Genomic DNA, 17,483 nt, shown 5'->3' on the forward strand with positions numbered 1-17,483 from the left:
TCATTAACGGTAAAATAACCTGTAATTTAACAAGTAACTATTAATTTACAAAATCTGAATAATCAGTTGTAAATAATATAGGTACCTACCGTTAATTTTACAATATTATTTACATAGATTTTGGATGTTATATTCTAAACAGAGTTGCAGTTCCCATAGACTTATAATATACTAGCTGTGCCCGCGGCTTCGCCCGCGTGGAATTCGGTTTGTGTCAGTAAGCTGCTAAATACCTATATAAAAAATAGTAAATTACATTTTATTTATTAATTTAAAAAATTATAACAATTATAACTTCCTGCATGCTAATTTCTGATAAGAATTCTATCTTATTGCCCGACTCTTTTAGTATGAGAACGTCGAAGTCGCCTAGCTTTGGACCGCGTGCAGTGCGCCACATAGGTCGGGCTACGCTCGACTCTTTTAGTATGAGGGTGCCTTCGGCGCCCAACTTTGGCAAGCGTACAGCGTGTCACGTACGTCGGTCTACGCCCGACTCCTTGAGTATAAGAATTTCCTAACGTGTAGTGGCTTTGGTAACCATACAGCGTGTCACGTACGTCTCTTTTAGTATAAGAAAGTCTAAGTCGCCTGGCTTTGGACCGCGTGCAGCGCACCACGTAAGTCGGGCTACGCCAAATTCTTTTAGTATGAGAAAGTCGAAGTCGCCTAGCTTTGGACCGCGTGCAATGCGCCACATAGGTCGGGCTACGCTCGACTCTTTTAGTATGAGGGTGCCTTCGGCACCCAACTTTGGCAAGCGTACAGCGTGTCACGTACATCGGTCTACGTCCGACTCTTTTAGTATGAGGGCGCCGAAGGCGCCCGGCTTTGGAACGCGTACAGCGCGCCACGTGCGTCGGGCTACTCCCGACGTTTTGAGTATGAGGGCGCCGAAGGCGCCCAGCTTTGGAACGCGCTCAGTGTGTCACGTACGTTGGTCTACGCCCGACTCCTTGAGTATGAGGGCGCCTAGGCGCCCGGCTTTGGTAACCGTACAGCGTGTCACGTACGTCTCTTTTAATATGAGAATGTCTAAGTCGCCTGGCTTTGGACCGCCTGCAGCGCGCCACGTGCGTCGGGCTACTCCCGACGTTTTGAGTATGAGGGCGCCTGCGTACAGCGTGTCACGTACATCGGGCTACGCCCAACACTTTCAAGTACCTATGAGAAAGTCGAATTCACCCGGCTTTGGAACGCGAACAGTGCGTCACGTACATCGGGCTACGCCCGACACTTTAATATGAGAAAGTCGAGGGCGCCTGGCTTTGAACCGCGTGCAGCGCACCACGTACATCAGGCCTTCTTTGTATTTTAATAAGTATCCCATTCAATAATAATATTTGGTTTAATGAGATTAGCTTCTCTTAACATTTTTTGTCAATTCGTACTTTCTTAAACTCAAATTTGAACCCACATGTTGGATATATATTATTAATCGGCTTTCACAACCCTTCATTTTGATACCCTACTCGATGCTTTGCACGATATTTTTTCTAAAGGTTGCGTAATATGGCGTATTAAGTCCGCAATATTGGTTTGATAATGTCGTCACATGTTCTCTCATCATCTCACCTGGGATGACGTAAGGATTCTAATGATGTATCGTACGTCTAAATCGGTTAAGGCATTCAGAAGTTAAGATGGAATAAAGAAACTCACATAAGTAAATATATACCTACATACAAACACGAACGCTGAAAACACAATACACACACTCTCTCTCTCTCTCTCTCTCTTTTTTTTTGGGCAGTCATGAAAAAGATGGCACTGTGCAATGAGGGGTAATTGATTTACTGGCGTTTAATTTTGTTGTATTATTAAATCAACATAATTATTCAATTAAATTTGTTGATATCCGTTCCCCCTCATCTAAACTTAGAGCTGCTTAGAGTTAATTTGCCAAAATCCTTCCTCGGTGGCTATGCATGTCACGACGTATTAAATTCAGCGCCATCTGTTAGTTTACCAGGGTACTCAATAGTGGTAGCAAATATTTGAAAAAAGTTTGCCCCTCCTTCCTAAGTAGCGCCATAAGATTTAGGGGCAAACTTAAATCAAGCGAGTGTTGTGGCTACCCCCCCCTTTTAGGGGTTAAATTTGTTTAGCCTATAACCTGGCCGGAGATTTTCTCGACAGATTAGTAAAGTTTTTATCAAAATCCGTTCAGCCGTTTTCACGTGATGCGCGTTCAAATAAACAGACAAACAGATAAACAGATAAACAGACAAACAGACATAAATTCTAAAAACTGTTGGAACGTGTTCTGTTATCGATTCTAAGTATCCCCAGCCAACTTTTTTTCAAATATCTTCCATGTACAGACTTTCGACCCTCTACAGCTTTATTATATGTATAGATAGATAGAGACGGTGTCTCAGCGAGCTGTCACTGTTGCCACTTTTGTTTAGTGTACGATTAACAATGAGGCCACGTTGCTGTAGCCATGTCGATAAAGTCATACCGATAAACTATCGACATTTCTTGCAATTTTAATTTTACTTCAAAGGCTTAACGATACCTAAAATGACCAAAAACGCTTTTATTCTTTAATGTGGTTATCAGATCACAATTTTTTATAGTCACGCCCCAGCAGGGAACCAAGGGAAAGCTCAGATATTTAATTAAAATACATAAATACCTCCTAAAATAGGTGTTCCGCAATAATTGAATTATATTATTATATTATAATATATTCATTATCCATTAGCATTTCAATTGGGTAGGTAAAGTTTTTTGAAGATAGGCAAATTATATTTTTTTCCGATAGTAATCATTATAGCGATCACGGAAATGCAGCTCTTTTATTTTTATTTCATTTTATTGATTAAATATAATTTTTTAAATGATCGATATGACGTTTATGAGGTGGAATGGCAGATCAGAGTAATTCCTTTGCGAGTAGTAAATAGTACGAGATAGAAAAAAAAACGATGTCGACTGTCAGTGTGACTTAGCTGTCATTGCCGAAAAATAACGGACAAGCCTTATTTTCTGTTACCTTGCGAATTGCTATTAATGTTATCATTGAGATTTTCGACGACCTCAGCACGACCCACGGACTTCCGATTCCCCACGAAATCTGCGCGTATTTGGACAAAGATTGAATTTACTTTCGACAACTTACCACTGCATATTGGACAACGTTTTCTTCCCCACCCCTACACGACGACCCCTGCGCTGACCCTTGGACTGAGTTTTGCAAGAAAAATAAGCGAGTTCATGCGAGATTGCGAGCAGATTCTACAAATTTGAAATTATTATCATAACAGTGATAACTTGATAAGCACAATGCCGCCGAATTAGAGGAGCAATGGCCGTACAGGAGTACGTATCCGTGAAATACATAGGTACATAAAACTTTCTTCACTTGTGTTTTGATTTTTATTATTAGATTGCCATGAGCTGTTAAGTTCGTAAACAAGAAATCGGTCTATTTTTTTCTAACAATTTCAGCCATCTGAGCTTAGTTTTGTGGTTACCCTCATTTTATGAATGTTGTTCTTATTTTCAGGTGGATGTAAACATTCATTGGCGGTATTATACTGATGGCTAATTAGAACCATTGAGCCATCACATACTTCCGTGCAGTGTTATTGGGCTAAGCCTAGAGCATCCTGTGAATGTGAAGGATATAATTATTTCCATAAAAAAGAGCAATTAGGACCAAGATATCCCGAGAAACTAAAGACATTTTATAAAAAATGCAAGAAAATAAAAATGGTAGACTCTCTTAATTTAACAATGTTACAAGATCATGACAATATTATACTTATTAAAATTTTAAAACCAACATGTCTTTATCTTTGACTTGAAAATGTACAAATGATTTGGGTTAAATTTTGTGAAATGCAACTTATGCTAAAAATCTATTATTAATTTATATGTAATTGCTTATAATTTAATAATAGACCAAGGAAAAGTTGCCTTCAACCTTACAAATTTAATATGTCAAATTATCGTGAACTCGATGTTGCTTAAGGCGTATCCAGATTAGTCAATTTTTCGCCAATCTGATTAAATTGCCCGATCGAATCGGGACGTGCGGACGCAAACGCCAATTTGGCTCGCCGAATTCAACCGCCGATAATGACCGATATTAACGATAAAATGAGGTGAGGACGCAAGAACACCAACTTGTGACGCTAGTATAGGTATTTTCGCTATGGGGCATTTTTTCAATTTAAAGGGCTCTAATATCACCATAAATCTAAAGGCCGTAACACACTATCACACCGCACCAAGGTCATTGTGCGACGCACCGATAAGTAAGAGCGAGAAACAGATATCGCTTTCTCGCTCTGATCCCGATTTGATCACTTCTGGATACTAGAGATGGGCGAAATGTGTCAGTAGAGGGAAAAGATTGATATATATCTTTTTACCACTGGGATATGTATCACTCTTTTATATCTTTATATCCGTGTGTATCAGTTGTCCCACTCGTAACTGTATCGACACTTACTGACTTTGGGTCATCTTATGAATGAGAGAGAGACAGAATTGTTATTATAAAGTGGCGACATTTTCATTTTGTATCATGATGGATACAGATTGGTACATTCACAAAGAAGCTTGATTTGGTTCGTATTGTCATGCGCAATTGCTCATGCTATTAGATTAGGTTTGACAAATCTGCGCGTTCTCGTGAATTGCGCTATCTATAACCGTGACCTTGCATTTAAAAATGAATAGATTAACACTATTGAATTAACTTTACTTATCAATAGGTATACAAATCCCACCAATAACCAATATTACGATAATGTTTGTTGTCTGTGTAACTCATTAACCGAATTAATAACTCATCAATCTCATCATTGCAATTTGCAGTGAATTTGCATTGCATCCTGCGCGAGCGAGAAATACTATACTATCTACTTCTCGTTCTCGCGGAATAGCGAATGACGCGTCCGTATCCGCCTGAACGACCGCTGACGCTCGTTCGTGTTACTTCGGTCGACGCGCGACCGAGACATCGCTTTCGCTTTAGTAAATCGTTACCGAGGGAGTGAGCGGTACGGATATACTGATACATTCGGATTCGCAAAGACAAGAAGAGTGATTCATGAAACGAGAAAGATATATATCTTTTTTATCTATCACTCCTGAGTTACCCATCTCTACTGGATACCGCTTTAGCACCGCGAAAGGGAGCTGCGCGGTGCGCGCGCATTGACGCATGCGCGTACCCTATGCTTAGTATCTGGTAATATAATTTAAAAAAATATGCAAATAAAAGGCGGCAAAGTTTATTCGTTATGCAATACTCAATAAGTTACCGCTTATTATTTTAATACTCGTAATAAACAAAATGAGTTCAAGTGACGAAAACGACATGGAATAGACGGCACACCGCCTCATTTGAAAGCAGAAGCAAACTTAATAATGAATAACTAGCTTCCTGCGAAGTCCAGGGACAAATACAACAGGACTTACGACATGCTCATGCTGTGGAAGGACAGCCAAAACGCAAGAAACAGTTCTTCTTCTTCTCTGAAAGTAGTTTTTTAGCGTATTTCTGTGACCAAGCGAAAACTAAAAATAAAAAGCCATCTACATTTAATATAAACTAAGAATATGCGTTGTTTTTTTAATTGTATTCGCGTCACTTTACCCCTATTAAATACGCTTTACAAAATTCGTTTTATTTCCTCACATAATTTGAGAATAGTGTTTACTATGTATACCTCAATGGAAGCAAAAATGTACTATTTTTGCGAGTTGATACACTTACTACTTGTGTTTAGTGGCAAATGTATTAAACTCGCAATCAATGCTAATCAATATGTAAACAGGCCCCAATGTGAAGTTACCCAACAGACATACTTATCCATATTGACCATATTTGAACCTCTCAACTCTCTTCAAGAGCACGCCGCACAGCATGTTCCTAGGTATTGTTGTAATGTTAATTTATAAAATAAAACGAAACGAAATTTACTGGATTTATATTATATTATTTTGTAAGTTTTCTAAAGTACAGTCGCCATCACAGATATATTGGTACAGCTAGGGTGCTCATAAATATCTGAACACGCCTCTATTATCAGGGCGTTAGAGTGCGTGCTCAGATATTGTGAACACCTTACCGAGCCGATATATTACAGCCAGTAACGACCTAGTTATAAGACTATTACAATCTTGATCATTATGTATGTACAATACAACAATCACGTTTATATAGTCCTCACAAACGTACCTGTAAGTTACCATTTTGGCCAATATATTTTCAAAGCTTGGCACCGAATCGCTGTTGAAGACTTTGCTGTGCTCAAATACGCTGAATTTGGAAAGTAATGTCTGTACTTCCTACAAGACGGTACAAAGCATTGTCTTGATACTGAGATCCAAAATGACTCGTGTAGCAGTCCAAGAGTCGTCGTGAAGTAAAGTAAAGAAAATGTTCTCCAAGAAGCAGTGCCAAGTAGTCGTCGTAGTCGAAAGCACTCGTTATCATTATCAAAATATCCGTGTTGATCGTGCTAGGGACGTTAAAAATACTTATTCTAGAAATCACACCGACATCCAATTACAAGTAAACACAAAGGTTTCGTTAGACCATTATTTTCATGTTATTTTCCAAGAATGACATGACATTGACAGTTGACATCGTTTTTTTTTCTATCTCGTCCCATTTACTACGCGCTAAGGAATTAATTACTCGGATCTGCCATTATATCTCACAAACGTCATATCGATCACTTAAAAAATTATATTTAATCAATAAAATGAAATAAAAATAAAAGAGCTGCATTTTCGTGATCACTATAATGAATACTATCGGAAAAAAATATAATTTGGCTATCGTCAAAAAACTTTACCTACCCAATTATGTTTAAGTTTAATGAAGATATTGAAGCTTCAATTAATCGCTATTTTGTTCCGCTGTGTAGCGTTTATCGATATATAACATGATTAAAATCGACTTTTCACATCAGTAAAAGAGCACACATATACGCTTGTACGCACACATACACAGCCTGGGCGCATCAAGAAAGGCAACACTTGATTTGAAGTCCACCTTGTCAACAGTATGGTTGTCCTTTTTTGACAAACGGCATTTTTAAAAGAGCGAGTAGAGAGAAATGATACTAGTTGCTGCGCCGTGAAAGAGAACATAAAACGTTTGGCCCTTGCAATTTTCCTTATGTTGGTATGAATAGATGCTCATCAGTCAAGTCCTGTCGAACCTGTCAAACCGAACCGTTTGACAAAAACGTACTATGGAGTTCCGTCTCTTAGAACGTAGTGATTATATGCTCTTTGGTCATAGAGTAACTTATATACTCTATTTTAATTGCATGTTGCATGGTATTATCGTATTTTATCAATTACTTGTTAATGGAAATGCAAAACAACCATGTTTTCATAAACATTCTCAGCTGACTGGCTGTCTATCCGCGTGTGTTATTGTTATCAGTGGCATGTTTATTCGCGCTCGCTGCGGACTCCCGCATCGCACGACCGCGATCGCGACGTCATGACCAGTGTTTGAACTGAATTCAAAGCGATTTCAGGGCACATAAATTGCGAAACCAGAGGTAGCCTCACTTGTAGACGCACTGTTTACTCACAAGCAAGTCGTCACAAACTGCGCCTGCTTTCCATTAGTGTTAAATTTAAGACCACAATGTCAAGTATTAAAATAAGTTTCGCGATATTATTTATTTACGGTATCCTCGCTCAGAATTCTTTGGGTTTATCGCCGGTTGTCTTAAGTAAGTGCTGTCTAACTCATTACTATGTTAACATTTATAACCACATTATTACGGTTGTCTAGAAATTCCTCTAGAGACCAGAACTATATTGAGTTATTAATTTCAGTACCTGGGGACGGCGGCAGCCAGTTAGAAGCGAAGTTAAATAGGAGCTCAGTAGTTCATTACATATGTGCCAAGACATCAGTGGATTATTTCAATATTTGGCTTAATTTGGAGTTGCTTGTGCCATTTGTGATAGACTGTTGGGTGGACAACTTGAAGTTGGAGTACGACAATGTGACGCGGACCACTCGGAGCCCTGCGGGCGTCGACGTGCGCGTCCCGGGCTGGGGCACCCCGGAGCCTGTGGAGTGGCTCGACCCGTCGCATGACAAGTCTGGGGCGTACTTTAACAGCATTGCTAATGCTCTTGTCAAAATAGGATATGTCAGAAATGTGTCCATCAGAGGGGCACCGTATGATTTTCGAAGAGCACCAAGTAAGTACAAAATAGAATATTTTTTTGTAACATGTATCAAGAGTTTTTATGTTGATATACATAACCATGTTTAGTGTTCCGTTCCCAAAGGGTAAAAACGGGACCCTATTACTAAGACGCCGCTGTCTGTCCATCTGTCACCAGTCTGTAACTCATGAACTGTGATAGCTAAACAGTTGAAATTTTCACAGATGATGTTTTTCTGTTGCCACTATAACTTCTTCCTCGGTCCCTCATTGCTGAGGATCGCGACCATGTGTGCTCCTGCTCCATAATGTATTTGCTGTCTTTCGCCAGTGCAGCCACTGTAGGTTATCAGCGACCAGAGATACACAAACTCACTCACTTTTTAGGGTCCCCTACCCAAAGGGTAAAAGCGGCCAAGTGCGAGTCGGACTCGCCCATGAAGGGTTCCGTAACAGCAAGTAACATAATAAAATTGCGGTTTACGGTTTATGACGTATTAAAAAAAACTACTTACCAAATCTTGTTCAAACCAATTTTCGGTGGAAGTTTGCATGGTAATGTACATCATATATTTTTTTTAGTTTTATCATTCTCCTATTTTAGAAGTTACAGGGGGGGGGACACACATTTTACCACTTTGGAAGTGTCTCTCGCGCAAACTATTCAGTTTAGAAGAAAATGATATTAGAAACCTCAATATCATTTTTGAAGACCTATCCATAGATACCCCACACGTTAGGGTTTGATGAAAAAAAATTTTTTGAGTTTCAGTTCTATGTATGAGGAACCCTAAAAATGTATTGTTTTTTTTCTGTTTTTGTATGAAAATTTTAATGCGGTTCACAGAATACATCCACTTACCAAGTTTCAACAGTATAGTGCTTATAGTTTCGGAAAAAAGTGGCTGTGACATACGGACGGACAGACAGACAGACAGACAGACATGACGAATCTATAAGGGTTCCGTTTTTGCCATTTGGCTACGGAACCCTAAAAATGGGTCCCTATAGGCGCGTCTCGATATTGCGCGGCGGCCGCGCGAGCAATGTTCGACCGCGGCAAACCTGTATTTTGGCTCGCGAGCCAATTTCGGCACCATCTTGTCATCATCATCATCATTGGCCTCTTCTTCTTCAGATGTTTATTACAGCTGCTGTGTATTCCGAGAGTCGCATCTTTTCTTGTGACTGAACAAACCGATGCGGGCTCTGCACTGCTTCCCGCAACGGTCACAAGTAAATTTGGTGTTGGCTGGAGGTGCCGGTTGTTGTCTCTTTAGACCACCATCCACCACTCCACCACCATCACCACCGCCACCACCACCACTATCACCATCACCATCTCCATCACCATCACCATCACCATCACCTTCACCACCACCACCACCACCACCACCACCACCACCACCACCACCACCACCACCATCACCATCACCACCATCATCGCCATCTTGTAGCCACGTCAAATTAAGCCGAATTTGGGCAAGCTGCGGAAATAATTCGTGTAGTTTTGAAAATTGGTACAGGTATACCTTGTGGTGTCCAGATAAACATACTAAAAGTCCTCGAGGGTAGGGGGTGTGCTGGGGGTGTAGAGGGGGGTTGAAGGAACCTTTTTTCATATGGATTCACCGGGCTGCCGCGCAATATAATAATGTTCGATAGCTTGCCGCGCAATATGGAGACGGGCCTTATCACTAAGACTCCACTGTCCGGCTGTCTGTTTGTCTGTCTGTATGTCTGTCACCACTGTCACCAGGCTGTATCTCATGAACTGTGATAGCTAGACAGTTGAAATTTTCACAGATGATGTATTGACTGTTGCTGCTATAACAACAAATACAAAACAGTAGCACTTGTCCAGTTATTTTATATTTACTGAGTGAATTGGTGATGGGAAGTAGATTGGCTCGGTCTAACATTATGGGTGGAATCACATCTGTCAGCATCAAGCCACATTTTTGTACTCAAACTTAAAAAATACCTAGTCTCTGCTGCCTACTATTCATTGAATGAATTCTTCGAATAGGTGAATTTATAATAATGTATGCACTTCTTGCTTAATTTTAATAATGAAATGTATTATGTAAAATAATGTATTATAAATATAGAATAGTAATGTACCGAATAATATGATGTATAAAATTGTATTGGTTTTATGAATAAATTATTGTATTGTATTGTATTGTATAAATGAGATCGTTAGTATGAAGATTACACAGACACCCTATTACTAGAGATGCCCCGAATAGTGAATTTGGCCGAATACCGAATATTCGGCGCTACCTCACGGCCAAATACCGAATATTCGGCGACCGAATATTCGGCACGAAATGCGAACTTTTGGGTTACAATTACTATGAAAACTGTTCGCCAACAAATCACAACGTTTGCTAACATATATTTTTATGTTGAACAGAATCAATTAATGTAGTTAGAGTCAATCAAATCAGACCTATGATAAAAATAAAATTTTCTGTAATCAACAAACGCTCAAAAACGTACCATTGTATTTAACTAACTTTCCAAGAATACATTATACCTAGTTTTTTGAGTAATTTTTATTTTTAGGTAGGTGCAACAGGTATTCGGTTTTCGGCCGAATAGTAGGCAACATTCGGCCGAATACCGAATATTCGGCAAAGTGGCCGAATAGGCCGAATACCGAATCGTTGCCGAATATTCGTGGCATCCCTAAGGTTTCATTTTGGAATGGTTAATCTTAAGACCACGCCTAGCACTCTCAACCTCAATTTTCTTCAGAAGAGTTCCCATCTTTTGAGTTCACTTTCCCGAATGAAGGTTAAGGGAGGCGATGGCTGAGATACGCGTCATACTCGTGAACGGGTGCTGTTTGTGGAGACTGGTCTGTTTAAGCTAACACGAGCTATACTTAGTAACTTAATTTTTATTAATTAATTACAGTGAGACGCCTCATTCTGTTCTCGTATGTTTCTTTTCTCTTAATGAATGTATTAATTATACAGGATATTGACTCTTGGAGACCCTATACATCTCTAAGGATAACTTGATAAACTATATAATCTTATAGTTCTGACACCTAGAGACATTTACACCTCTAAATATTATAGATTTTTTTTCGTGTGTTTTTTATCTGTATTTTGTATGTAATTCGACATTAGACCATATACATCTCTTAGTAATTGTAATACGTTAGATTGAATTTTTATTTTTATTTTATAAACTTGTTGATGTTATTATTTTTGCTTTTATGTAAATTCAATGTTGACGTGTAAATGTGCCCTTGTGGCCTATTTGCTGAATAAATGTTGATGTTTGATGTTTGACGACCGGTCTGGCCTAGTGGGTAGTGACCCAGCCTGCGAAGCCGATGGTTCTGGGTTCGAATCCCAGTAAGGGCATTTATTTGTATGATGATACAGATATTTGTTCATGGTGTTTTCTATGTATTTAAGTATTTTTATTAGAGATGCCCCGAATAGTGTATTTAGCCGAATATTCGGCCGAATACCGAATATTCGGCATGACATACAAACATTTTGAGTCACAATTATTATGAAAACTGTTCGCCATCAAAGCACGTTTGCTAAAATATATTTTTATGTTGAACAGAATTAATGAATGTGATTAGAGTCAATCAAATCAGACCCATGATAAAAATAAAATATTTTGTATTTAACAAATGCTCAAAAATGTGGCTTCGTATTTAACTACTCTCCAAGAATACATTTTAAATATTAAATATACCTAGTTTTTTTGTAATTTTTCTTTTTAGGTAGGTGCAACAGATATTCGGTATTCGGCAAAGTGGCCGAATAGGCCGAATACCGAATAGTTGCCGAATATTCGTGGCATCTCTAATTTATATATTATATATGTATATCGTTGTCTGAGTACCCACAACACAAGCATTCTTGAGCTTACTGTGGGACTTAGTTGATCTGTGTAAGAATGTCCTATCATATTTATTTATTTTATTTACTTTGTTTACTTTGTTTACTTTGTTTACTTTGTTTACTTTGTTTACTTTGTTTACTTTGTTTACTTTGTTTATTTTATTTATTTTATTTATTTCATTTATTTTATTTATTGTATTTATTTTATTTATTTTATTATTTTTATTTATTTTATCTCGTCTTCGCTCGATGCCATTATCGTCGTATCGTGTGCGTATCGCAGATTGCTGACCCTGCGTCCACCCACTACGAAACCGCCTTTTCAGTTGTCTAATAACCAAATTATGGGAGGCCTTTGCCCAGCAGTGGGACACTCCTATAGGCTAACCACTTTGGATCCAGTATTGGACTTTTGATTTTTCAGTTTCACGAAGCTCGAACCATCGAGGTACAAATTCTGCACCAAAAACGTAGAGCACGCCCATCTCGATCATCACATCCATAGACTAGGAATCCTCTAGACCGAGTTTAGAGCAATTATTTCATGCAACCGATGATGCCAAAAATGTGGGGGTGCGCGGGACGTGGTGAGCGAAGTCCCGTGTCGTGATTGGTCCGTTCAAAGACACGGACATCACACAAAGACGCTTTCGACAAAGACGCTTTCGACTCGAACATGGAGTAAAAGGCTTGCTACACGGTCGCCGACAAGCCCCCAGACCGCGTGGCCTTGGTCTGTCCCGGACCGTGTAGACAGTTGTTACCAACAAAATTTCGTTTGACCTCCGGACGCCCTTGGCATGCGAGCGCGCGCAAGCGACCGCGGTCTGAGCGGTCGGTCCGGAACCGTGTAGCCGCCCGTCGCCGACCGCACTAGGCCATTTCGCTTGGAGCGCGCGCCGTGTGCGCTCGTGTGGTTATATGTGTACTCAGTAGCATTTCTAAAAATTCATCAAATACTTTTCTCTTCATTCTCAGAAAGTTATGTATGTCCCCGTAGCGTAGTCCAGCAAATTCATCAAGTTGAAATGACTCAACAAATGTCGTTTTTTGAGCCAGCGTTTCATTCATATACCCTTTTCTTTTTTTACAACTTTTTATTAACTTGCAATATACCTAATGTAAGTATGTAAATATGTTTGTACGGGTCAAATCTTGCAAGTTAAATTAGACCCACTTTCTAGTTTCCGATGGAACTGAAAATTTGCATACATATATAAATCAGGTGACAATGCATTATTATGGTACCATATAGCTGATCTGATGATGGAGACAGGAGGTGGCCATAGGAACCCTGTGATAGAACAATGCGACCTAATTGTGTTTGGGGATTTTAGAATTGTCTCGACGAGTATTAGTTGCCTGTGGAAAGAAAAGTACATTCAGCGATAAAAGCTTGTACCAAAAATGAAATTTTTGCCAAAAACTTATTTTTTTGTCATTGCACTAGTATGAGTAGATTATGAAATTTGGCGTCCCGCCAATAAGTTTTGCCGCCCCAGAAGTCAAGGAAGAAAAACAAAATGCAATCCGCAAGGTTAGGGGCCATCTTGTGCGCTTGCGATACGTGTTGTCCGTCCGCGAGTTCTGAACACACTGTGGTCTGCCACCGTCTAGCCAGCCAACTCAGACGGACCCACATACCAAGGTCAGACGGTTAGTAGGCTTGTCGGCGACCGTGTAGCAAGCCTTTAAAATGTGTGGCAGAGGGGGTATCGCGACTATGCTCAGTCTGGAGGATGTTTTGTCTGTGATCACATCGAACATCGTACTCTACTGCACGCAGTTAAACGCCTTAGCGTAACGTAATCAATAAAGCACAATACTCACGAAATTTCTCGATGAGAAAGTCGGACGTTTAGGATTTGCTCCCAAGTTCCCTTTCAATCTTTTGACGGCATCTTGCACTTCAGAAAGCTACAAGTCTGGTTCCCTTATGGCTTATATGGTTGTCCCATATTCTTTCCGAGCTTAGTCCTTCTTCATCCCGGTACAGTTTGTAACAGTATAGGTTCTCCATCTATCTAAAACTTTATCCAGATTTGTCAAAGTGTTACCTCTACTGTTGTCTACTATCCAACTCCGGTTTCAAGGTGCCAGTCAGTTGTTTAACTTTTAAGAATAGTGCCCTGTATATCAAAAGCTTAATTGTAACTTGTAAAGGGTGAGTACTATTAAATTGTCGCTAACATACTCCGTTTTTTTTCTAGACTCTCAACCTTTTTGGTAAAACTTATTATATATATCAAAATTAGAATGTATTGGCATCTTTTATTCTTAAAAAAAAACATTCACTTGTATTTGTCTTTCAAGATGTCGTCAAAGGAAAAAAGCGTGCGCGATTTAATTTTGCAAAAATTTACTATGAATCCCTATATATCTACTTTGGAACTTGCAAAATCGTGCAATACAACTCGGAGAACAGTGCAAAGGACCATAAAAAAGCTAAAACGAGGTAAAACTACTGAAAGAAAGCAGCGAGAGGGTCATCCGACAAGAAAACGGAACAAAAAGTTGGAATCAAAGGTGTGTAAACTGTTTGATCAGAATCCGGCTATTTCGTCCCGAGATGTGTCCAAAAAAGTTGGAACAAGCCAAAGCAATGTACAAAAAATAAAAAATAAAACTGCGGTATTGTTACTTACAAAAAACAAAAAGCTCCGAAAAGAACGGTTGATCAGTATAATCGAGCAGTTCGACGTTCTAGATTATTGTACGCTTTGTTTGTTCAAAATACAGCAGGTTGCTTAATCATTGATGACGAAACGTATGTAAAGGCTGATTTCAAATCAATACCAGGCAATCAATACTTTTCTTCCCGCAACGTCTCGGGTCTGCCTGAATCAGAAAAAGTGATTCCAGTCGAGAAATTTGCCAAAAAGTTCCTCGTGTGGCAAGCGATATGCCAGTGCGGTATGAGAAGTTCGCCTTTTGTAACCACTGGCACAATTAACACAGATATTTATATATCCGAATGCCTAAGGAAAAGGTTGTTGCCACTTATTAAAAAGAAAAATACTGGGCAAATATAAAAACAAAATTGCGGAAAACATGCCAACCGGCCACATCATTGCCCGATTTCAAAAGGAAGTGGATTAAATGTACTAAATTTATCACAAATGATTCCGTGCAAAATTCTATGAGTCGGGTCAAGAGTAAAGTCCGAGAATTCTCACGTCGTGCTCTAGACAAACAATAAAACTGTTTTAGCTCGCCTATTTTATCATAAACTTACCAATAATAAACATTTTTGAATTTTATTGTATATTATTTTATTGTATAAAATTTTATTCAAATTGCGACAATTTAATAGTACTCACCCTTTAATACAAGTGGAAGTCCCTTTTTGACAGCTTTTGTTAGAAAAGGACTTGCACTTCCACTCCTCCTTGCATGTTACGGCTTTGAACAGATCCCTACTCTTTCGCGGTGTCCAAAATTAGTTTTTTAAAGGTATTCCATTCCGCATCACTGGAGTCATAAGAGTCCGCTTTCCTGTGATTTGATCTTAGGTTTAATTTGCGTCGTGAAAGTGGTCTAGAGCCGGTTTAGTCAATACAATGGTCTTTAAGGTTTGGTCCGAGTACTCTTTCGGCGAAGTCTGAAGTCAACTATTAGGAGTTGGTGATCACTGCCGCAGTCAGCACCAGGGCGTGTGGCATTGGTGACTGGTCAGTCGGATCGCATGACTTCACACATATCTTATGAGAACTTTGCGTGGTGGTTTTCTTGGGAAAATAGTGCAACAGTTTCCCCTTGCTTTCTGCACCAGACATTTTAGAGGGAATTTAAGCCACCAGGTCGCTGTAGCCTCTTCCAACTAGTTGCTTACTCGGTTGTATGGTTATACCGCCATTTGCCCGGCCGCCAGAGCCGTGTTCGTTATCCAGCAGGGAGCACCGCGTTAGCTGCGGCGGCGTCGGCTATTCATACGAACCACCTACGCGAGCAGAAGAGGTTGACAATTGGGTCGGTTAGGATATTGTTACCGTTCACCCCTTACCCCCCCTTGCCGTTATAACAACAAATACTAAAACAAAATAAAATAAATATTTAAGCGGGGCTACCATAAAACAAACGTAATTTTTTTTGGCGGGTGATACGTAGTATAGGGTTGCCATACGTCCCGGTACGCCGGGACATGTCCTGGTTTGAAGCATGATGTCCCGGTGTCCCGGCCCATAAGCAAATTGTCCCGGTTTATAAATCATAGTTATTTAGTAGGGGGCATTGAGACAGACAGACGGCCGGACGGTGAACAAAGTGATCCTATATGGGCTCCGTTTTTTTCCTTTTGAAGTACGAAATCCTAAAAATCTACCTACTATTATCTCGAAAAAATTTCGCGCTCGCTTCGCTCGCGTTTTCATTTAGGTACCTACATTATTTGTGACAGTTAAGTTGAAATTTGGTACACATATATTATGTCAATCTATAACCCGAAGACGGACATGTAACGTAAATAAAATGAATTTTAAACATAGGGGGCACTTATTGGGGGGTAAATGAGACAGTTAATAAACAAAGTTTTGCAAACTATATGGTGTTATATATCAAGTGATAGAGCTGTGGGAATCTCAAATATATTTTATTAATAACTTTAAGATTAATAGTTTAGAAGTAATTTAAGTAAATAGACAAAAAATGACCACTTCCCTTCTTTATCTCCGAAACTACAAAAAAAAAAAAAACTAAATAAATAGTTCCTTACCTATAGATGACAGAAAAACCTATTAGAAATATGCAGTCAAGCGTGCGTCGGACTTATTACTTAGTTTTTAATCGTCCCTTACGGGTCTTTTTTAAACATTTCACTCACGTTTCACATCAAAATATACATTGTTGAAAATTGTGTAATGTACGGAACCCTTGGAAGGCGAGTCCGACTCGCACTTGGCCGGTTTTCTTTAAATGTCCCGGTCTGAGCCCCCACACTTATGGCAACCCTAACGTAGTAGTACGGAACCCTTCGTGCGCGAGTCCAACTCGCACTTGGCCGTTTTTTTATAACAAATGATTCCTAATTAGGACTAAAATAATAGTGTTATGTCAATTTTCAGATGAGAATGCAGAGTTCTTTGTTAAACTAAAGACCCTAGTGGAAGATACGTACAACATCAACAACAAGACATCTGTGACGCTGCTGGTGCACAGCATGGGCGGGTCCATGGCGCTGCACTTCCTGCGACTGCAGACGCAGGCCTGGAAGGACCAGTACATCCGCCGTCTGCTGTCGCTCTCCACACCCTGGGGAGGAGCGGTCAAGGCACTTAAAACATTTGCCATTGGTGAGTTACATCTTTATATCTGAGTCTTTTCTCATAAGAAACTTAATATTCATTAGTGTCTTCTACTGTTCTGTTAGAATTTATTGCAAGAGGTGATCACATAAGATGCAATTTTCTACGAGACCACAGAATAAATAATAGTACTAAGT

The 17,483-nt window shown here is 39.5% G+C and overlaps 1 protein-coding gene and 1 long non-coding RNA gene across 2 annotated transcripts in view; one reads left to right on the forward strand and one right to left on the reverse strand.

The window, feature by feature from the left end:
* The window catches only part of LOC134664074 (uncharacterized), a 98,939-nt gene that overhangs the window by 56,895 nt on the left and 24,561 nt on the right, over positions 1-17,483 (reverse strand). The window contains exon 2 of the long non-coding RNA XR_010098200.1: positions 8,663-9,173. This is a non-coding gene — a long non-coding RNA (uncharacterized LOC134664074). The remainder of the gene's footprint in view (positions 1-8,662; positions 9,174-17,483) is intronic.
* LOC134664073 (phospholipase A2 group XV-like) overlaps positions 7,308-17,483 on the forward strand; it is a 32,105-nt gene continuing 21,929 nt past the window's right edge. Inside the window, exons 1-3 of the mRNA XM_063520664.1 lie at positions 7,308-7,721; positions 7,828-8,202; positions 17,107-17,334. Coding sequence (XP_063376734.1) covers positions 7,634-7,721; positions 7,828-8,202; positions 17,107-17,334 — 691 coding nt within the window. The 5' untranslated portion in view covers positions 7,308-7,633. The remainder of the gene's footprint in view (positions 7,722-7,827; positions 8,203-17,106; positions 17,335-17,483) is intronic.

Source organism: Cydia fagiglandana, chromosome 4, assembly GCF_963556715.1.
Source record: "Cydia fagiglandana chromosome 4, ilCydFagi1.1, whole genome shotgun sequence".
NCBI classification, from domain to species: domain Eukaryota; kingdom Metazoa; phylum Arthropoda; class Insecta; order Lepidoptera; family Tortricidae; genus Cydia; species Cydia fagiglandana.